Genomic DNA, 23,374 nt, shown 5'->3' with positions numbered 1-23,374 from the left:
GGAAGGAAGACTTTCCATTGGTCAAGGAGGCAAACTTGACATCCATGAGTCCATGGGCCCTGACGGGATGCATCCATGAGTGCTGAGAGAGCTGGCAGACACCATAGCAAGGACACTCACGTTCATCTTTGAAAGATTGTGGTGATCAGGAGAGTTGCCTGAGGACTGGAAGAAATCAAATGTCACCCCAGCAGCAAAAAGGGCAAGAAGGGGGACCCAGGGAACTACTGACCTGTCAACCTCTCCTCAGTCCCTGGGAAGGTGATGGAATGCCTTGTTCTGGAGGCCATTTCTATCCACATGGATGACAAGAAGGTGATCAGGAATAGTCAGCATGGATTCACTAAAGGTAAATCACACTTAACCCACCTGATTGCCTTCTATGATGAAACATCCTGGATGGATGAGGGGAGAGCAGTGGATATTGTCTACCTCGATTTCAGCAAGGCTTTCGATGCTGTCTCTCACAACATCCTCATAGGCAAATTCAGGAAGCATGGACTGGCTGTATTGACACAGAGGCAGACTGACAACTGGGTGAACATCAGATTCCAGAGGGTCATAATCAGTGGCACAGTCTAGTTGGAAGCCTTTCACTAGTGGTATCCTCCAAGGTAAAATACTGGGCCCAGTACTGTTTAACTTACTCATCAATGACTTGGATGAAGGGACAGATGCTTCCTCAGCAAATTTGCTGACGACACAAAGCTGGGAGGAGTGGCTGATACCCCAGAGGGCTGTGCAGCCCTTCAGAAGGACCTCGACAGGATGGAGAGATGGGCAGAGAGGAACCTTCTGAAATTCAGCAAAGGCAAATGCAGGGTCCTGCACCTGGGGGGAAATAACCTCGTACAGGCTGGGGCCTGACCTGCAGGAAAGCAGCTCTGTGGAGGAGGATCTGGGGGTCCTGGTGGACAACAAGATGTCCATGAGCCAGCAGTGTACCCTAGGGGCCAAGAAGGCCAGTGGCACTTCAGTCCTGGGGTGGACTAGGAAGACCATTGCCAGCAGGTAGAGGGAGGTGATCCTGCCCCTCCTACTCAGCCCTAGTGAGGCCACATCTGGAGTGCTGTGTCCAGTTCTGGGCTCCTCAGGACAAGAGAGAAATGGGACTCCTGGAGCAGGTGCAGTGGAGGGCAATAAAGATGATTAAGGGACTGAAGCATCCCTCCTACAAGGACAGGCTGAGGGAATTGGGCCTGTTCAACCTTGAGAAGAGATAGCTGAGAGGGGACCTCATCAATGTATATAAGTATGTGAAAGGAGGGTGCCAAGAGAACAGAACCAGGCTCTTATCAGTGGTACCAAGCAACAGGAAAAAAGGCAACAAGCAGAAACTGATGCACAGGAAGTTCCACCTGAATATGAGGAGTAACTTCTTTATTCTGTGGGTAGAACAGGCTGCCCAGAGAGGTTGTGGAGTCCTCTACACTGGAAATATTCAAGGACTGACAACCCAATTCCGTGCAGTGTGATCTAGGATGACCCTGCTTTAGCAGGGTGGTTGGACCAGATGACCCACTGTGGTCCCTCCCAGCCTGACCCTTCTGTGATTCTGAGGTGACGGGAAACTACTAGGTTGCTCATGTTGTAACCTAGTAGCAGCCGAACTCTGAACAGCAACTCACACTGAGATTTTCAGTATACCTGTAGACGTGGACCTTAGTATGCTTCCTTGCTGAAGAATATTTCCTCTGGATGTATTCAAGGAGCTTCACCAGGCTTATTTTGTTTGGGTTGTACATGTGTGGCACTCTTCTAAATCATCATGGCTAGGCTTCGCGAATGAAGATTTGTGAAGGACTCTACCGACATTTGCTACAAGCGCTCTGGTGGCTAAAGAGGCCAATGCAAGATAGACAAGTCCAGTTGCAAAAGGCACAGCAGAAAGACTCCTTGGATGGTATCAGCAGGACACGATTCTTTCTGCATTGTCTTTTCTCCTCTAGAGTGATCCTGCATGCGTTCTTAAAAGAAGCAGCAGCGTTAAAGATGATGTGTCTCCAGGCCTTCCGATTGGAAGCCAGAGTAGACCAGTTATGATGATCATTATGGCCAAGGCTGAGGTGTTGTTTCAGGGAGTCCTTGTATCTTCTTTTTGGGGCTCCTCTCATGTGGCAGCCAGTGGCAAATTCACCATAAAGCACAATCTTAGGGAGGCGGTAGTCCTCTGTCCTGGAGACATGTCCTGCCCAATGCAGCTGAGTTCTCAGTAACATGACCTCAATGCTTGTGACTGCTGCTTGTTCTAGAACAGATGTATTGATCACATAATCTGACCAGTGGATGTTTAGGATTGTATGGAGGCAGCGTTGATGGAAGCGTTCTAAGAGTCGCAGGTGGTGGCGGCAGATGACCCATGATTCGGATCCGTATAAAAGAGTAGACAGCACAATGGCTCTGTAAACACTGATCTTTGTACTTTTCTTCAAGTGTTTATTTTGCCAAACTCTTTTATGGAGTCTTCTGAAAGCTCTATGTGCCTTTGCTAACCTGTTGTCTATCTCTCCATCGATCTTACCGTCCGAGGAGATGAGGCTGCCTAGGTAATTAAACTGCTGGACTGATTTGAGCTCTGATTCGCCGGTGGTGATATGGGGATGATGGAAGACTTCCTGAGGTGCAGGTTGATAGAAGACTTCTGTCTTCTTTAAGCTGACTTCCAGCCCAAAAAGCTCAGCAACCTCAGCAAAGCAGGATGTTAAACGCTGCAGAGCTGCTTCTGTGTGGGCGATGAGGGCGCCATTGTCAGCGTAAAGCAGCTCCCAGACAAGATGATTTAAGGTCTTGGTGTGGGCCTTCAGTCGCCTTAGGTTAAATAGGCTTCCATTGGTACAGTATCAAAAGTAGATACCATCTTTTCATCGAGGTCTGCCGTGGCCCTTTTCTAAGCAGAAGCATCTTCTGAATAGAAGCATCTCATACACTCTGGGCAACATTCATAAAACTAAGAAATATACATAGTCTCCTTCCCTTCCTGAACTTCAGCATTCAGTCCAAGCTCAGATCCATTTCAACTTATTTGCATTTCCCATGCAGCAGATGCACTGACAGATTTGTTCTAGCAAGTCCCTTGGCTGCCTTGTTTCACTGGGAATTTTTTTGGTACTTCTAGGTCTTTCCCTTTCATATGTCTAAGGTGCTAAAGGGTTTTTACATTGCTGACTGTTGCTGCTCCAGTATGGTGCCAGGGCTTGTGCTTGCCCCTTATGGCTCTTCTTGGTGGATGGGAAAATTCTTTTTTCGAAAAAGGCGGGTGATGCATATTTGTCTTAAACTCATTGCTTTTCTCAGTGCATCTGAGGGGAAAAAAAAAATAAATCTGAGCATGCTCTTTTTAAAATGCTTCTTGGGACCTAGTCTTTGCTTGTTGTTACTTAAAAAAACCTGGTAAGTTGCAAGCTTTGAGAAGTTACCCCCTTTTCCAGAATTTTCTCCCTTGGGAGTTAATTTGGTACTCCCTTTAGACTTGAAACTTGGCACTACTGTTGAGTAATAAAATTATGAATTGTGGTGTAGAAGCTTGCGTTATAACTTGTACAGAGTGAAGCAAACCTCCTGCTAAACTCTTCTTAGTTTACATCTGTACTGCGGGGAAACTGCCATGGATGCAGAGTCCTACGCTCTGAGTGCCATGAGTCTGGAAGCATAGGGTGTGTGCTGCCTGGGAACAGAGTTGCACCTCGTTACTTTCAATTAGTCACTAACTCACTGCCCCTTTCCCCGTGGTTCCATAGGTATTGTGGGTTAAGTTGTGATTTCTGGTTTGTGTTAAGCGTCTTCCACTCCATACAAGTTCTTTTTCTGGCAGCAGCTCAGCTGTTACTCAGCCTACAGCCTACACTTGGTGCTCTGTGCCCCTAAAGGAGTCTAATTATTTCTCTTCGATTTATGCAGAAAAATTAATCTTAGGAGATTGTCATCTTGATATCGAAAAGGTGATTATTTCAGTAAAAGTATCAATTGTATTTCTTGGCTGATGTGATCACAGTTTTCCTTTTACTGAGATTACTTTTTAATTGACAGCTTTTAGTCATTGGAGCTAGGTCGTTATGAAAAGTGAAAGAGAAATAGAGGGTCATTTACAGTACTGTGGAGGCCAGGAGTACTGTAGAGTAGACTATAAAGAGGTAAATTAAAATATTGTTACAATTTTGTTACATTAATAATTATTGATATTACTATCACTAATGATATTTTGCTTTACAAAGAAAATTGCACTTGAACATTTTACCACATGAGCAACAGCACTATCATGAAACAACTGTGGTTTCAGGCTTCTTTTTCCATGAACCCTTGGATACTGAAATTGGCTTTAAGCTTGGCTACTGCTTTATAATGTTCTATACCTTAGTCTTTGATGTGATAAATGAGTCAGACTAGCGCTTCAAGTAGCTGAAGGAAGATGCTTTTTACTGACATAGCTGAAAATCTTTTTCAATGGAATTTTATCTTTCATATTTTTGAGATCTGATTAATGACTTTTCTACAGATTAGACAAATTTTTGTAGTTCTCCATTAGAATGACTATTAAATCAAAACTGCCTCTCTGTGATCCTGCACAGGAAGAATTAGAGCAGCTTTCTTGCTGTTCAGCATTGTTAACAGATGGTTTTAGATAGATTAGGTAGGGAAATCCCCAAAGGATGATTTATGAATTAATGATTGCAAACAACTCTGATTATAGTTCAGTAAAACTGCTGTGTGGTACTATGAGCCTATAGCTTTCTGCATGGATTTATTTTACATTTCTTAATTCATTGACAAAGTATAACCCTTGCTAGCTAGAACCTTAAGTTCTATTTTTTACTCATTGAGTTATATTACATTCCATTAATAGCCTTGTTTAAAGCTAATGATGTCAATGTGCAGTGATATAGATCCTAGTGCCAGCTTATTACTAATTAATCTACTTTAGATGCTGAATTGGATTATTTTTTTGACTTTATGCATAAAATGAATTCTCAAATGGTAAGATAACTCCTAAACATCAGTTACAGCAGTAATGTAAGAGCAAATCCTAAAGTTCTTTCAGATGTATATGAAAAAATAAAAAAATTATACTGTTGCTTTTGTTTTAGAGAAACGTTTGTATTAAGCAGAATAAGTGTAACCATTTAGAACCACGCAAATCCTCTATTTTCAAATAGCAATAGAGTAAAATTGTTCTGTAGTAACATAATCTTGTAAACATGGGGTTTGTGATGGTATTTTTGTTTGTTTGTTTATTCACAGGTGTGAAAATGGTTTAGAAGTAGAAGGGTAATACTGTCCAATGTTGCAAGTGCTTAACATGTAGGAGTTAAGCTGGTGTATGGAGTGCTTCCTTTTAGTTATCAAAGATTTTGTATTGTATCTCTGTGTTACATTTAAGTGTTCTTAAATTTTCCAGCTGAATGAGTTTTTGTTGTCCTCGAGCTCTTCAGCGAAGCAATCAAAAGAACATAAAGGCACTTTAACGTAAATAATAGTTCCTGGATTATATGAACGTTTTGTTTTGCACTCCTGTAGGTGGATAGCAGTTGGATTTGCATAGCCTTTTCCATAGCACGCTGTAGTTCTTTATTAATCTCTAGAGCAAGTATGTGCTTTTCAAAATGGAATACCAGGTGTTGCTCTGAATGGAAGTGGTATGCCAAAATGCTGCTAAGGAAGCCTTCTCTGAAAAAGGCTGTAGGAACCCTCCTGGCTGGCAACATTCGGTGCAAGATGGATTGAATGGCTGGTATTCATGCCAGGGAAGCTGCCTGTTTATGGAACTAACAAGCAACTTTTGCTGCATATTCAGGAGCTGATCCTCTTTTGAATAGAAAGAATTCTCAATTGCTGATAATAATGTGTTGTCCCTGATACATTCTTTATTACAATGTCTGAATTTTTAGTTCCACAACAGTGGCTTTTTTTGGAAAGAGCAACTCAGAGCATTGTTTGCACAAGTAGCAGACAGTTAGGTACATTAACAAAGGCAAGTTAGGGAGAAAAGCCACAATTAACATTTGCCAGTCTCTAGTTTTGAGGTTACCTGATTGTATAAGTAAATTGAGTTATTTCTCAGACTTGCATCTCTCTGGTGCTGAAAACATGTCTACATTTGTTTTGACCACATTTGAAAGCACACTTTAAACAATGAACTTTCCTCCGAGTTGGGTTTTCTTAGACTTGATCAAGCACAGGAATTCTACATGTGGAATGAAAAAGGGTAATAGCTTTGTTTATGAAATCTACCCTTTTAGGTAAGAAGTTAGTGAACTGGAGGGCAACAGGAGGGGAGGAAAATGTACTGCCTTGTGCACCTCAAAACCCAATTATTTGGTCATTTAGCTTATGTTCACCTTTTCTAGTGACGTAGTGGTGCATTTCAGCAAACTTCAAGACAGCAGATGAGTTAGCCAATTTTACCTCTGCGTGCATTTTATGATAGGTAAACACATATTTTCTCATGTTCCATGTACTTGTTAATGGGTGTATCATATAATCAGAAGAGGCTAAATTGGACTTCCAATTTGAAAAACTGTTTTTGCTAACTCATGTCAAGTTGCCCAAAGGTGCAAATTTTGGTACAAATTTCAGTCTGTGAAATTCCGTACATCTGTATAAAAAGAGAAGAAAGCTTGATCTTGAATTATCTGAAAATTAAGATCTTTATCGTGGTCACTAATTTCTGGAGACATCCCCCCTTTTTGTAGGGGAAGATAGGGCAGTAGTTCTCTGACTTGCAAGGCACGTGGCAATAAGAGTAAACAAGGTAGCTTTGATCAGTGGTCAAGCCTCACTGAGCATTTTCCAGTGATCATTTTCTTCTCTTCCATATGTGGAAAAAAGAGGGGAGGGATAGCAGCAGTGCACATCAGTTTTTGTGTACTTTTCTGCTTCACCTCTGCAGATCAGTGGGGATCCCTGATTTTAAGGAGCCTGTGAAAAGTGAACATTTAGAAGAAAGCACATTTCTCCTCTTCAATAGCGTTACTTCAGTAACATTGCTAAATTAATTCAGTCTTCCACATAATATCTAAGAATCCATAGGCTGAAAGAATAGTGAGAGCTGTGTTCATTCCTTTTTTTTGTTCTTGTTTTTTATTTCTCCAAAGTTCCTTTTCAAAAAAAACTTGCAAAAAGAAAGAATTGGAAATAATTTAATCCCACTGAAGAAAAAGAATTCCTGAAGTTTCCAGTTTTCATTGCTTTGACAAAAGAACACCCCAAAAAAACCCAAAACAAACCAAAACCCAACCCAAACAAAACAAACAAAACCCCAAACCAACAAGAAAAAACTCACAAAAGAAACCAAACCAAAAAGGTCACGCAAATCCCCCCAAACCCAAAATAACCGTCTCTCAAGGAAATAAATTGCTGTCATCAAAATACTACACCTCATCTGAACAAGTTCATCTGTATCACATTTTGGATAATCATTTTCTCAGTGGTGCAGTTTGGATCTTGAAATTTAAAAAGCCCTTGGTTTTCTAGGAATGCAGTCAGCACAAAGAAAGGCTATTCACTACTATAGTACAGTCTTGCTGTGAGTTGAATCCTTTCTTTTGATCTCTTAAAAATTCCAAGAATGTCTAACAAGTACATAGTGATGGTACTAATAGTCTGAGGCGTGTATTTGAATTTGATGTTGTGTATTCTTGTCACTCCTGATGAACTTTACAAAGAGTGGGTTTTGAAGGAGATGAAGAGGACTGTTTTCACGCTTTCCAGATAATATTTCCATTTGTTGAAGCTATTGTGCTTGTGAGAAGTACATAATTAAATGGTGTTTTAAAATTAAATGTACAATTTGCAGTTAACCAAAAATTCTGGTACAGCTGCACTATGGCTAGTGTCGCATTTGCTTGTTTCATTCTCACAATTGTCTCTAGACAAGTAGGTAAGTTGTACTATCAGATATAAAATTCTAGGTCAGGGATACCAGATCTGATTTGGTAGGGCTGCTCTTGAGTTGCTTGACAGCTTCTACTTGTCACTGCAGGTCCTAGATTGTTCCCTCACCCTTTCAGAGGTGTCTTACCAGCTTGTTAGACACTACATGTGAAAGTTAGCCTGAGGCTCCGCTAAGTGTGTCAGCATTTGCCCACAGAAAAGTGAACCAGCTTACAGGTTGTTGAAGTTGTTTATTTAATTTGCTTCCCTGAAGGTTTTTGTGAAAGATGTGTATAAAACCAATGAGAAGGTACTTCTAAAGAGCCTTCAGGTAAAGGTATAACTACAATAGTCTCAGTGCAACAATAACAGTACCCAGCAGTCCTGGACATGGAGCATATTTGTACTGCCCTTCTAGACATCAGTGCATAGGCACTATGAGGAAAACACATTAGCTGGATCACACCACTTGTTGGGAGCTGCTTTTTTACACAAGTGTTGACTCAGGGTCCTGAATGATGTGTTGAGGACTTTGTGACTTCTGCAAGAAGAGTTTGGTTGACCCTTTGAATAATGACGCATTCAGTTGTCCATAAAGCAGTGGCAGCTGTCTCAAATAATGTTTTCAGGATGAATACAGTATGGGTTCTTACAGTTAACTAGTGTATTAGTAATTAATGCAGTTGAATTCTATTTTGTTTAGTCTTTTTCAACCTTCAGAAACTTTCAAAATTGAGTTTCTACAAAGTTTATTTGTGCAGTTTTTCTACATAATGAAATATGAGTAGAGAGATAAGGCTTTCCAATTCTAAAAACTCAATCATTAACCACACTTCTAAAACATATTTTATTGCTTGAAATAATGGAAATCTTAAGCATTTTCTACTATGCCTGGACAGGCATCTAATCTTAACAGACTTCTGATTTCTAGGACAAGTAAGCAGGTAGTTCTTGTTCACTTCTTGAGATCCCTGAGGCTCATCTTGTGATGAGAAGTCTGTGTGACAGTTCTGCTTGTAGCCCTTATGGACAGGATGTCAAATGCCAGCTGCTGCTTCTCTGCTCTCTCTCACGCATGAGTGTATTCTGTAGCAGGTGTGGGTGTTGGAACAACATGTGCTGCTCTCTGGCTAATGAGTCTGAAGACCTGGTTGTCCGTAAGTAGTACACAAAGCTAATGACAGGCAGTACTTAAAATTTAATATTAGAAGTTCAAACTCAAGATGAACTAATGAAAGTGCAGGCTGCATGGGAAAGGCCTTTTTGACCAAGATTTTTCTATGTCCTATCAAATGCAACCAAATTTACTGTACAACACTCTTCTATTGTAGAAGCTACCTGAAAAGAGGTCGTAGCAAGGAGAGTGTCAGTCTCTTCTCCTGGGCAAGTAGTGACAGGACAAGCGGACATCGTCCTAAGCTGTGCCAGGAGAGGTTAGGTTGGACATTAGGAATAATTTCTTCACAGAAAGAGTGATTAGATGCTGGAATGGGCTACCCAGGGAGGTGGTGGGATCACCATCCCTAGAAGTGTTTAAGGAAAGATTGGACATGGCACTTAGTGCCATGGTCCAGTTGACATGGTGGTGTTCAGTCATAGGTTGGAGTCAATGATCTCAGATGTCTTTTTCAATCTAATCGATTCTGTGATTCTTCCAACATATGTAGTGCTATTGCATTTTCTTAGCAAAGGCTTTTCATTCTCAGTATTACATTTTTTTTCAGAAAGGAATTTTCTACCATTATGAAGTTAATGGAAGGTAGAAAGCAGAGAATACACAAAATTAAGTAGGAGCTGTTACTCTGAGGCTGTTAATCCTTATTGCATAGAGATAGCGTCTTGATTTTCTTTCTAGCAGGAAAGCTGATTAATATGAGTGTATGGGGTTTTCATGACAAGGTTCTGATGACAGGGGATGCTACAGGGATGGCTTCTCCAAGGAGCTGCCAGAACCTTCCTCTACGACTGACAGAGAAAATGCCAACTGGCTCCAGGATGGACCTACCACTGACCAAGGCCCAGCCCATCAGCAATGGTAGTATTGTGTCTGTGATGACATACTTAAGAAGGGGAAAAAATGTTGTGCAGAAGTTGTTGCGGCCAGATAAGGGAGGAGCGAGAATATGTGAGTCAAACAGCTCCACAGACACCAAGCTCAGCAAAGAAGTCAGGGGGAATAGGTGGTCGAGGTGTTGGAGCAGAGATTCCCCTGCAGCCCGTGGTGAAGACCATGGTGAGGCAGCTGTGCCCCTGCAGCCCATGGAGGACCTCACACTGGAGCAGGTAGATGTCCAAGGGAGGATATGGAGAAAGGAGCAGGTTCAATGGCATGACACCACCGGGTACCTATGCTGGAGCAATCTGTTCCTGAAGGACTGCACCAGTTAGAGGGATCCATGCTGGAACAGTTTGTGAAGAACTGTAGCCTGTGGGAAGGACTCATGTTGGAGAAGTTCATGGAGGACTGTCTCCTGTGGGAGAGACCCCACGCTGGAGCAGGGGAAAGAGACCTCTTTTTGAGGAGGAAGCAGCAACAGAAACAACTTTGAACTGACCACAACCTGCATTCCCCATCTCCTTGCGCTGCTGGGGGAGAGTGGATAGAGAACTGGGAATGAAGTTAAGCCTGGGAAGGAGGGAGGGGTGGGGGGAAGGTGTTCTTAATATTTGTTTTACTTCTCATTATCCTGTTCTGATTTGATTGGTAATAAACTCAATTAATATCCCCAAGTGGAGGCTGTTTTTTGCCCATAAGGGTAACTGGTGAGCGATCTCTTCCTGTCCTTGCCTCAGCCCGCAAGCCTTTTGTTTTATTTTCTCTCCCCTGTGCAGCTGAGGAGAGGAGTGATAAAGTGGCTTTGGTGGGCACCTGGCAGTCACGCAGGGTCAACCCACCACATAAGAGGTAGTAACAAATACTACTCTTTAGAGTCTAAATCATCCTGTGTACAATGCGGGTACTTCCCTAGGGAGGGATATGGATAGGGTAACTTCCAATGCAACTTCTTAGTTTAACTCTTATGTTTGTAGCAGTGGCTGTGAAATAGCTACATTTCCTCTGGTTTTATTTATAGATGTCTATAAATACTTCCTGAAACCCAGTCTCTTAAGTATCACTTAATTCTGTCATGCAAGACTTAATTACACTGACAATAAATAGACATTAGAATATTTTTAGCTAAGCGTGCTGCCATGATGTTTCCTGTGCATGAAGCCTATAACGACTTCAATGTCAGTATCTAAAGGCCCTCAAAGAGATCTGAAAACAACTGCTCAAAAACTGCCACAACTGAGCTGGTTTCCTTAAATATGAAATATATCGTGATACATTATGACTGTATGTGTTAGTTTTGGTAAAGTACTTGGGAAAAGGCCATTATTTTTCTGTGGCTTCTCGTAAAAAGTGACAAAAGATTGTAACTGCCAATTTCTTGAGACTGCGCACTCCTTAAGCTGATTGTCTGCAATCTCAGATAAGCATTCCATGGCAGCGGCGTAAGAGCTCACATTAAACAGAGGGTGAGTACCATCGAAAGGACTGTTTCCTTTCTAAGACCTGATCAGTAAATCCTTAAGTAAACAGCATGTAACATATTACTCTTGTTCAAAGAGACTTGCAGGTAATCTTTTCAGTGGTTAGCTCCTGTCCAAATACCACAGATGTTGGTCACTGGGTAATACATGATCAGAATACAACAGATTAAATATTTGGGAGGTGCTAAGCTTTAAAGGAGGGCTTAGATAATGTTCTGGGACTTGAAGTGGTTTCCTTAACTGAAAAAAAAATGAAAGAAACACGGCAGTAACAGTTCTGGTCTGGTTGCAGCTGGATGGGCTGCTGGGGAAAAGCAATTCCTGGTAATCTGAAATATCTTGAATGCTGCACGTTTTACTAGTTCAGTTTTTTATAGGTTCTTAGGGTTTCTTTGGAGAAAGATGATTGTTGGGGACAAAGTTCCTTGTTAGGTTTCTTGTGGGTCTTTGCTTTTCTCCATTTAACCTAATTTATCCTTGTTTTAAATGTTTAAAAGCCAGGAGCAAAAACGTTGTTTATTCTTTATTGTAGAACCCTAGATTATTTGCCTTTTAATGCTCATTGCTCTGTTTGTGTCCTGAGGCAAGTAGTATTGTGTGCCTCTTCCCAACAACCCTCTAGTTTCACTGCCTAGGGATTTTTTTTTTTTACTGTGGTCTGAACTACTAAATAATCTTTGTGCTGCTTATTAGCATCTCAGGTTCCTTCAGTTTGTCACTTAACATGCTAGTGAAATTCCTCTCCTTGCTCAGTTAAGATCTTGTTTGTTAGCTTTTTAACTGATTGGTAATTACCTGCTTGATTAACTCTTGAAAAGAATCTGAAACTGCTATTGCCTCTGCTTTTCCAAAACTTTATTTGAAATGGAGGACATAGCTAGAAATACACCTGTCACTCTTAACACTTCATGATAGAAAGAGTAAGATATTTCTCAATTACACATTCTCCTTGTTTGCATAGCAATGTTTTCTGCAGGTGGCAGGTTATGAGAAGTCCATCTGTGTCTGAACAACTTTGCTTGTGCCTTTGACGTTCTTAAGCATTTTACATTTGGTTTATGTCTAACTCATGTTTCTAGAACCAAGACCAGCCCTTTTTGCTTTAGCTGATCTATATTTTATATCTTTCTCTATCTCTTTCTTTCATCATGACCTACCTATTCCTATTTCAGGGCTGTTTGTTATTTTTTTATAGCACACATCCTATGTAAATCTAATATCAGTACAGGCTGCATTTGCTACATAATGTTGATGACATCTGAAATAGGTGTTACGTGAAGATGTTTGTTATTTTTCAAGCTTCTTGACAAACCTCTGTTTTAGTTTTTTCGCAACGGTTGTTTTTAACTGGCAATCCATAGTTTTTGACTTTTCTGGAAAAAAAAAAAAAAGAGAGCTCAACAAACTTCCCTCCATGCCAATGTTAAGATAGTTACTATAGTGGCCCTAAGTTAGCCAGTCTGAGAAGAAATTATATTATCCATCTAAAAATTCATTATTCCAGGAGGTATTTGCAAAGCCTCTGCTGCTGTGTATAACTGTAGGCATCCAAGCTGGGTTTAATTTGCACATACAAGCTACTCCAGTGAGTGTCTAAAGTAGGTCATAGAATCACAGAATAATTTGGGTTAAAAGGGACCTTTCAAGACTATCTAGTTCCACCCCCCAACCATGGGTGGGAATACCTTCCTCTAGATTGCGTTGCTCAAAGCCTCATCAAAGCCCCAGGTTGTTCAAAGCACCTAGCCTTGAACTCTTACGATGGTGGGGCGTCCACAAGTCAGGGAATCTGTTTCAGTGCCTCACAACTTTTCTGGTAAAAAATTTCCTCTTTAAGTCCAGTCTAAAACCACCCTCTTTTAATTTAAAACCATTGACCTTTCTACTGTCACTACAGGCCTTGGTAAAAAGTCTTTCTTCATCTTTATTCTAAGCCTCCTTTACATATTGAAAGGCCACTATAAGATCTCCCTGGACCCTTCTCCAGGCTGAATGACCCCAGCTTGCTCAACCTATCTTCATAGGAGAGGTGTTCCATCCCCCTCATCATCTTCCTTGCCCTCCCCTGGACTTGCTTCAGCAGGTCCAGCTCCTTCTTATGTTGGGGGTCTCAGAGCTGGATGCAGCACTCCAGGTGAGGTCTCACCAGAGTGAAGGAGAGGGGGAGCATCACCTCCCTTGAGCTGCAGGCCACACATTTTTTGATGCAGCCCAGAATGCAGTTGGCTCTTGGGCTGCGAGCAGATGTTGTCAGCTCACATCCAGTTTTTCAAGCACCAGTACCCCAAGTCATGTTCTGCTGGGCTGTTCTCAATCCATTCATCTTCCAGCCTGCATTGATACCGGGGATTGTCCCGGGCCCAGTGCAGGACCATACATTTGGTCTTGCTGAACTTTGAGATTAACATGACACTGGTGAGGGAGCTGTCAAAACAGCTCCTGATTCTTGCTTAACCTATGGGAAGACTGGGGGGGGGAGGGGGAATGGGTTTGGGTTTTTTTCTGCAAAACTTATGATGCCCTCTGAAGAGAGTGCTAAAGAAAGGATAGAAATGTAAAAGGCACTCATGTTTTTGAAAGTGTTTTGTAGGATTTTAATAAAGCCTTTTAAGCTGTGACATCTTCATGATTTTTATTATTTGCATACCTCTACAGTAACATAGGAATTAAAATAAATGCCCTTGGTGATTTTTAAGAGACAGTGGGATTCCTTTCACTCTGCAATGTGATTTGCATACGCATTTTTTTTCAGGGTTATGAAGAACATATTTAAACTTTTACTGGTGTGAAATGCTGTGGGAGGTAAACTTGCAGCCAGTATGTAAACTTGCAGTTTGTCTTAGGCCAGTGTTATTTTATATACACTTATGAGAAGTCATTAACTGTATGAATGTAATATTTAACCCAGTATTGGGTTGCTGTTTGCTTAAAAAGCAGTTGAGGAAAGAAAGTTGTGACCTTCTATCAAATTGGTCATCCTCAACATTTGGACTAATGCTCTCAGTAGGCTTGCTGGCCATGACTAATCAAGAATCCACCAACTGGGATTGTTAGATTTTGGGTATTTGTTAATTTGGTATACCTGAAGCATCTACAATGCAAGAATTCAGGAGAGCTGCATAGTGCAGCTGGTTGTACCATCAATTTCATATTGATCTGAATTTCCACTGAAGTGGTGGTAATTGTGTGTTTTGAGGAATGTCATTCCTCCTCTAAAACGAATCTGAATTATTTGCTCAGTAAATAATAGTAGTAAAAGTAATAAAGCTGTTTTCATCATCATAAGATCTTTGCACTGGAAGGGCATCTGGGGTTCATAGGCTTTGGGGTTGAAGCTTGGTGACTTCTTACAGGGGAACTCTTACACAGGCAGATTTGTTGTATGAATTATAGTGAGTGACCTTCCTTTAGACCTTGTGGCTTATGTACAAGTTGGAAAAATAGGGCATATATAAGAAGGCAGTGGACAGACTAAGCATTTCTGTACTGATGTTTTGTACCAGGACAAAATACTCTTCCATTCTCATAGCAGTTCTTCCTTAGGACAGCACTGTTCTTTTTTTCCCCCCTCTCTCCTTCAGTGTGCAAAGAACTCTATGAAGTATTGACATTTTCCGTTGCAAAGAGTTTAATACTGGACACTTGGCTAAACGAACTCCTGGCATTCAAAACTAACCTCAGAAAGGTATTGAAAACCACCATTTTTTTCCCCCAGAAAGACAACTCAGTAATATCTGAAGGGTAAGCGCTGGGCATTGATCACATCATGAAGCAGAACAGTTCCTACATTGTTTCCTACTATGTCCTTGGATCTCATGTGAGCATTACAGGTACAGCTTGTATGCTCTTGTCCAACCATAGGCTTGACTAGTAGGAGAATGTATGAGTGAATGATGGTTTATATTTTTCTGAGGAATGGCAAAGACACTTGTGATTAAGCTGATATAGCTGAGGTGTTCAGACAGTTAAGTAATTCATGTATTTCTGAGATTCTCTCAGCAGACATCCTTGATCGCCTGGGAATGTGGCTTACAGTAGAGTTCTGTGGGCATTTTAAAATCACACTGCTGCTGAAAGGAGCACTTCTGCCCATCTTTCTCCAGTCTGTGCCTTTTACCTTTTGCTACTAGAAGTATTTGTAGAGCTACGCACTGAACTGGACTGGAAACCTGATTATGGGAAAAACTAAATTAACAAGCATCACCTTCTCCACAACTCAAGTTTAACTCACATCAGATAAATTAATTGCAACCATGACAGTGGGAGGCAAAGACAGGCAGGACTATCCTTGTTGGGCCTTTATGGTGATTTAGGATGTTTGAAACTACAGAGTTTAACTTCAGTCCTGCTTCTCATAAGAAAACAGTTGTCATACCAAAAACGTAAAGCTCATGTTTGTAATGTAGTTTATAGTTACTTATTTCTGAGTGGCAGGATTGCATACTGTTCTCACATTTACTTAATGCCTTGGTTGAGAATCTGCTTCTGCATTCATGCCTTTCTCCTCGGCGAGGGGAAAGGATCTCTTTGTTTGTTTCCTTAATTTTGGTGTTTTGGACAAATCTTCAGTCTCCTGCAGCCAGTGTGCAGCTGATCTCTGGTCTGTGTGATCCAAGAGGGAATGTATAGCATGATGTAGTGGACAGAAAAGCTAAGACAGGAGTTCAGAGTAGGAACGTCCTTGCAAATTGTTTTACTGATAACTTGCATCGAAATGGCAACCTTTTTCTAAATTCTAGAAACACGTGCAATTGAGTTTAAGTTACAAGTACAGTGGATACTTTAATGGGGGAAGGGCTGTGTCTGTAGTGTGAAAGGCTGTTCAGACGTGAGGGAGCTTATTTTAATACTGCAAACGGGAGGGAAAAAAGTAAAAATTCTTCTGTTCATTTGAATTAAACTGAGATCACAGCAGATGAGCAACCTTTTTTTTTTTATTCTCTGAGAAGTTAAATGATACCTTATGACTCAACACTAAATGTTATTACTGAAGTGTGGTAAAAATCTATTACGGAGTTCAGTTCAAAACTTGCCTTTAACGCTGAAGTTAAAATAGTCTAATAAATAACTCTTCTTGTTTGCAGATAACTACTCTTATTAATCATAAGGATAAACCAAAGCGTTCAGACAAGACTCTGCAAGCAATTCAGCGAGTGGGCCAAGCAGTTAACCTGGCAGTTGGAAGATTTGTTACAGTGGGTGAAGCCATAGCCAACGAAAACCATGAATTGAAAGAGGAAATGAGTGTTGCTTGCATTGAGGCAAGGAGAGCAGGTATGTAGTTACTCATGAAATTGTACTTGTGCCATTTTTGGCACACTATTTTTAGTGTCAGGAATAACGTAAGAACTTTACTATTTGATTGCTTAACCATCTTCTGCTGGTTCATTCAAGGCCTGATCTGTTACCTGATTTTTTCACTTATTTAAATTACGGTCATCTTATGAACAGGGAATGGAATTGTAAGTTGGCTCTGATTTTTATAGGATCATTTGCCACAAGGAATTTATCTGACTGCTCTTTGTTTTATGATGTTATTAAAGACAAAGAACAGAGTGTTGAGAATACAACTTTATTGCTACCAAGCTAAAACAGTGGAGTATCTAAAATTGGGTGTTATGCTATTGAGGTCACTGCATTCTAAATCTGAATGTCTGAATGAAGGTCAGTGTCAACCCATATTTCATCAGGATTCAGTAAGATGACTCACATCAGTCATCTGATAACTCCTCTCAGTAGAATGAAAATCATATTGTGTTTGCCTTTTTGCTGGATTCAAGTTTTGTTGCAAAGTTGCTGTGTGTGTGAATTGAATGTGAAGTATGGATAACTGAGTTGCCTGCTGTCAGCCTCCTCCTCACAGAAGCCTCTGTCTAGGCAAATAGGGGATAACATAAGAGAATGTCAGTGTCATGCTAGAAACTACTATCCTAGATATTAAGTACTATTCCTTGCATGATATTTCAGTGGCTCTCAGTAAATGCATATCCTTAGGTCTGCAGTGCAGCCTTCAAGATGACTTCTAGTAGAATGTTCCTTTTGTTGTAAGTGGGGTGAGGTTTTGGTTTTTCTTTCAAATACCTTTGGATCATAGGAAATTCTATTTGAAGCTTTCCCAGTTTGAGCAGGTGGATGTAGCTACAAGTGTGATAGGCTTCCTGCTTACTGTGGCTTCAGGGAGACAATCTTGAGCTTCTGGATGTGGAGGCAAATAAATGACCCTTCAATGCTAATGTCTCTGACTCCAGAAAGGAGCACTACTCTACTCCAAGACAGGGGTTACTGTCCTTAAAACCATTCTGTTAAGTTAAATAGTGGACTTGTGGGTGGGTGTTTGGTTTTTATCTTTTAAATAACCTCAGAATTCTGAAAAACCTGTCTTTTGCTGTCCTAACTGGTGTATTTCTTGCTGATTCACTGTACTGGCCTCAAACTTTGGGGATGCAGGTCATACTATTATTTGTGATTAAAAGAAAAAAAAAAGCTTGGAAGTTAGGCATGGTACTGTAAGAAATCCTCTGAAAATCCCTCAACAATGAATCACAATGTCTAGAAACATGCTGGTGATGAATGATTGTTCTTGTGATTTGAAGGACTATTCTGGATAAACTTTAGACTGAAAATTCCTAGTCGCTCCAGTAAATTTGGCTGCGAACAGAAATGTCCTAATTTAAAAACATTCCAGTTGTTATGTGAAGCATGTGTTTTCTCTTCAGAGATCCAAGTAAAATGCTGACAAGCCAAAATTGCCAAAGTTCACATTCATAATCTCAGCTGCTAGAAGAGCAGTGAAGTCTGAATCTGTTTCTTGACTTGCCATTTATGCTGTGGCCAAGTGTTTTTTCTTCCTATCAGTGTATCCAGGAGGATCTCAGAATCTAAAAATAGTCTGCGGTATTTTACCTCAACAAAAGGCTATAGTTTTTTACACAGTAAGTTTTATTTCCTGTTGCGCAGTAATGTGCCTCAGTCTAGGGGAGTGAAGATATGGATTGTTTACATTTCTCTCAAGCCTCACATTTACCTTGGCATGGGCTAGTTTTTCTCTGTGAGCTATGCATTTTAGAGCTAACTGAAGACTTATATGGGAAATTCAATATAGCAAACACGTTTTCTTCTGGTTTTTTTTTTTTTTTTTTGATGGGGTTTTTTTGTGCCAGTATTATCTCTGTGGGCTGCTCAGTGTTTCCAAGCAAATAAAAAAAAATTTCCTGGACAATTATAGCCAAGAACATTGACATGTATAAAAGAGTCCTATGTTCTGGAGGCATAGGTAGCAGAAAGCCCTTGCTGTTTAGGGCAGAGTGTGTTGTAAGCTTTTCATTATTCTTTATAGCTGATAAATTAGATTGTGCCTTGGAAATTAAAGGGACATTTTGTTAGGCATAGAAGATAGATTTCAACACTAAAGGATTTAGAACATTAAGCATCTCAGTTGCTAAGAAAAGTAGGGAGTCTTTAAATCAATTGCATATCCTGCAGAGGCTTTGAAGGATGACAGATGTTGTATCTGCCTCTTGTGAAGGGTATAATCAGTGATCTGAAGTGTTTCAGACTTGTTATGACTATTTCCTTGTAATAAACCTTGTAATTTGATTGACTCAAAATAGAATCATAAAACACTGCAGAGGGTCATGTAGCAGATTTTGCCTAACATTAGTCTTGCACTGTGTCAGTGTTAACAATGACAGTATAGCAGTGGAACGTAACTCAAAAGAAGCGCATTTTAGATGCCCATCTGTGATTTTTATCTTTTTTTTTCCCTCTAAAACTAGGAAAGACTGTTAATTTAAAAGATAAAGCACATGTCAGGAATAAGTTAGTGTCATAACATTTCCGGTATTCTCTACCAGTTGACTACATAGCTCTAGAGGAAGACATGGAGTAAAATGAAAGCAATAAATAGCTCTCTATTTTTGCCATGTCTTTTAGTACAGAGAGGACTAAATTAAGAAGACTGAAAAATGACAATTTAAGATGAATAAATTGAATCACGGAATAACTGAGGTTGTAAGGGACATTTTAGCTTCAAGAATGGAGATCTGCCCTCCACAGTATCAGACACTGCCCCATTTTGGTATTGTTCACACACTTGCTGAACATGCTGGCCCATCATCCTGGGAACGGTTTTGATGTCTCATATCAGTCCCAGAGAGGTACCATTGAAAATTGACTGCCCATTGGACTTTGTAGCAGTTATCACCATCCCTAAGCCCAGCGGTCAGATTCATTCTCTACCCACCATTTTTCAGTTATTCAGTCTGTATCTTATGATGAAGTTATAAGGACATTATGGGAGATCATGTCAGAGGCCTTGCTGAAGTTGAGATGCACAGCATTCATAGCTTTCTTTTTTTAAAATTGGTGCCATCTCATCATAGAAGGCATTCAGATCAATAAGGGACTATTCACCCTTGCAGGTCTGTGCTGTCTCTTCCTGACTGCCTTTTTCTGCTTCATGTGGTAATGGCTTCCAGTGTTATTTTAGTAATAATCCCGGAAGCTGATGTGAGGCTGACTAGCCCATAATTGCCTGAATTTTTCTTGTTACCCTTCTTGCATGTGGATGTGGCACCTTCTTGGATGTGACAGTTGTCTTTCTGTCATTGGAAATCTCTCCCAATTGTCACAATCTTTCAGTCACAATAGGAGAATTACAGGGACAGTGAACTGCTTCTTTAACATGCTCAGGTGTGTTTTATGGACTTGTTTGTACCCAGATGTCTTCCCTAACTCAGTCTATTTACCATAACAGATTTTGCTCCTCATGGCTTACTCCCAAGGCTTAATTCATGTTCCTGTAGTTGCAATCTACAGGCAGAGGAGGAAGCCTTTGTTCTATTATCAGAAGTCTCGAATTTCTGGGGCTGTGTGGAGCTTTTGACAGGCAGATGTTGCAGGTCTTTCACGTTCTCTGATAAGTTTTGGTATGAGTAGATGCTTCACCTATGACTTGATTCATCTTCAAGAAGATGAATCCCACAGCATAAGAAACGGGATAATAATGTTGTGCATCCTTTCTTGGTTACCAAAAGAACTTTGCATCTATTTTAATTGTTCTCTATATGTTTCTACACCATTTTGTGTTGTCTCATATATTTTGAGGTCAAAGGAAGAGATTGGGATTAATTAGCTGACAAAGGTGAGCAAGCAGACATTTGCATGAACCAAAATGAATTGGACTGTGGAGAAGGCAATGGCCAGTGTGTTTTGCTGTTAAATGATCTCATTACCTAACTGGAGACTCATCCTACAGATTCACTGTTAGTGCATCTGGCTGCCCTTGCTGTTAGAATAGTAGCTCTACTTTTATGATTCTTCTTGCTTATTTTTAGGCCCTTCAACTGGGGAACTCACTATCTCAGACTGTACTCTGTTTATCATATTTGCATGCTTTCACTAGAGTGACCCTCTGATTATTTGGAGCATGCCTTTTATGACCTGGCCTGGTCCTGGCAAAAGTCCTGAAAAGTTCCTTGCCATAATGGAATACCTATTTAGGCAACTTAAGAAGCCAAAGGATTACAATTACCAGAGGAGAGAAATCTATACATGAACGCTCTGCAGTGTGAAGCCCTATGGTTTGAAGGACTGTCAGGTCTTGTCCTGTAGTGTTTGTGTGTGATATTTGTGGAGTACCAGAATAATGCACCCTCAGGTTTTTCATATGGGAGCAGTGACTTTATCAGGCTTTTGGAGTATTTTGTCTGCTTAGGTGAATTACATGAGGTTTTAAAGATGAGTCTTAGGCAACTTGATCAAATCTTCTAGATTTTATATTCAAGGATGATCTATAGGTCAGTTGTAGGTTGATCATCTTGTCTTACACGCTAACCAAAAGCATGTCTCAGAGCTTGCCTGAGTTCAGTCTCCCAGCAGCCTTTCTGTGATAATGGAATAGGAAACTGCCCTGTCTTTTCTCTATTGCACTATTATCTAGTGTACTCCAGAAGATTTAATTGGATAGGGTCTGTGATTTTTCTCAAATAAGCAGATCCATTGGCTGCACTGGATGCAGAATTTTTGACTGCATAAGAAATAAAAGTGGTCAGTTAAGCCTATTTAACTACTATCTGTTTAACTAAATGCAAATTGAAAAAGAAGATAATGATGAACTGAAAATCAGTGCTTTATTGCTTTTTTTTTGTCTCCTCTCTCTGTCAGCATACTGTTTAGTTTCTCTCCTTAGAATAAAAAGTGCAGTAGTCTCACTATAATGCTTCAGTCTCATAATTTATAAAGTTACTGGAATCTCTTTTATTATTCGTACCTGAAGACTTCTAAAGGGATAGAAATCTATAAATTATGGGAATGCTAACTGAAATTTGGAAAGTGGAGAGGAATTTGTAGTTCTTCCTTCCTTGCTGCATCCTACTCTTTCAGTGGGTTGATGCTGCAAGTGTGGACACTGATTTGACTTTTGCTATTAAAAACAGATCTCTCATTAATGTTTTCTCCCTCCACACTGCTCAACTCCACCCCCCACTCAAATATCTGTAGACTGTAAGAAAATTGGTGTATGTTACAGATGGGAGAATAAGGTAGTACTGAGTAGTAGTCCAAATTTAAATATGGAGAGGGTGCCACCAACAGTCAATAAAAGGAAGTGAAGTGAAATAAAAAAGAGTTGTGGGTAGCTCTGAAATTGTTTCATCCCTCAAAGGTAAAAGTTAAGAATGCTAAATGGCCCAGTATCTGTTTTCTGAGTATGAAAAGTTAACTTATTTTTTTTATTTCTAGGTGAAACAATTGCACAGCTTACAGATGTGGCAAACTTGGATCATCCAGAATCTGATAGCCACATAACAATCTTTACAGACAAAACGGGTGTGGTAAAAGCTGCAAGATTGTTGCTATCTTCTGTCACAAAGGTGCTGGTGTTAGCAGACAGAATTGTTATAAAGCAAATTATAACTTCCAGAAACAAGGTATTTGTAGCTCCTTTTCTATTTTGTTTAACTGATACCTGCAGTCAGTGCAAAAGAGTGGTGGTAAATGAAGTGGTATTTTCATTATATCTCTAGGGGAAGTCTAAAATAAAAAGGTAAAAATTAATGTCTTGCACATGTTTATCCACAAGGTATCTGAAAGGAGGTGGCTGTAAGTCAGTAGTATTAAAATAACAATTTTCAATGACTCTACATTTTATGTGACCCATGTTTATTGCTCTATTGACTTAGTATGCTGTAGAAGATGCTGCATTACTGCTTATATAACTTCAGGTTTACTTCTACATAAAAGTGTGTGTCTGTAAAATGGTCAATAAAAGCTTCTCCTTGCTAATGACAGGATGTTTGTACTGTCAGGATCAAGACAAAGAGAGCATTATGGATGTGTCTAAGCAAAAAGCTGTGAGGAATGCATATGAAATTCTGTGCTAGAGATGTGAGGCTTACAGATTAAAAGTTTTTTACGCAGTTTAACTTAGGTCTTGAAACTTAGCATGAATCTACTTAGTTGGTTTAAATAATGTATGAAGGCCCATTTAACCTCAAATATAATCCATTTCATGCAGTGCAGACTTCACTGTCTTGCCTGTAGGATATTCTTCCATTTCTTTTTCTCCACAATGTGCTAAAACAAAAATAGAAAACGCTCATGTTTGAAAAATGAGAACCTCATAAAGCCTGGGGTTTTCCATGAATTTGGAATTCATAATCCAGAGCAGTGCCCCTCTTTCCTCTTTTGACTCCTCATGATGTCGTTATACTTCTGTCCCAATTTGCTTTGCAGATGTGATGGTCTCTATTTTGCAGCTCCTAGGTCCAAGACACTTAGTTAAGTCCAGGATTCAAAACCAACAAAAATAACCTGCTCCTGATTTGCTGTATTTGTGCTGTTTTCATCTCCCAGTGGTTGGTTAAGGTGGCGGCATTTTCATCAGTATCAGTTTGATGAAGTTACTTGCAGCTTTGGTCTTTTCTTGCCCTGGAGACCAGAATGGTGTATTTAATACCTTTTGCTGCTTTTCTGC

At 40.2% G+C, this 23,374-nt stretch overlaps 1 protein-coding gene across 1 annotated transcript in view; it reads left to right on the top strand.

The window, feature by feature from the left end:
- The first annotated feature begins 9,792 nt into the window (after positions 1-9,792).
- The window catches only part of CTNNAL1 (catenin alpha like 1), a 43,232-nt gene continuing 29,650 nt past the window's right edge, over positions 9,793-23,374 (top strand). The window contains exons 1-4 of the mRNA XM_029958894.1: positions 9,793-9,991; positions 14,982-15,085; positions 16,485-16,674; positions 22,141-22,328. Of these exons, the coding sequence (XP_029814754.1) occupies positions 9,793-9,991; positions 14,982-15,085; positions 16,485-16,674; positions 22,141-22,328 (681 nt within the window). The remainder of the gene's footprint in view (positions 9,992-14,981; positions 15,086-16,484; positions 16,675-22,140; positions 22,329-23,374) is intronic.

This window comes from Manacus vitellinus, unplaced genomic scaffold, assembly GCF_001715985.3.
Source record: "Manacus vitellinus isolate BGI_N305 unplaced genomic scaffold, ASM171598v3 scaffold_17_pilon, whole genome shotgun sequence".
Taxonomy (NCBI): domain Eukaryota; kingdom Metazoa; phylum Chordata; class Aves; order Passeriformes; family Pipridae; genus Manacus; species Manacus vitellinus.
Note: the sequence above shows the minus strand (reverse complement) of the source record. Positions and strands in the feature narration are given on the sequence as shown.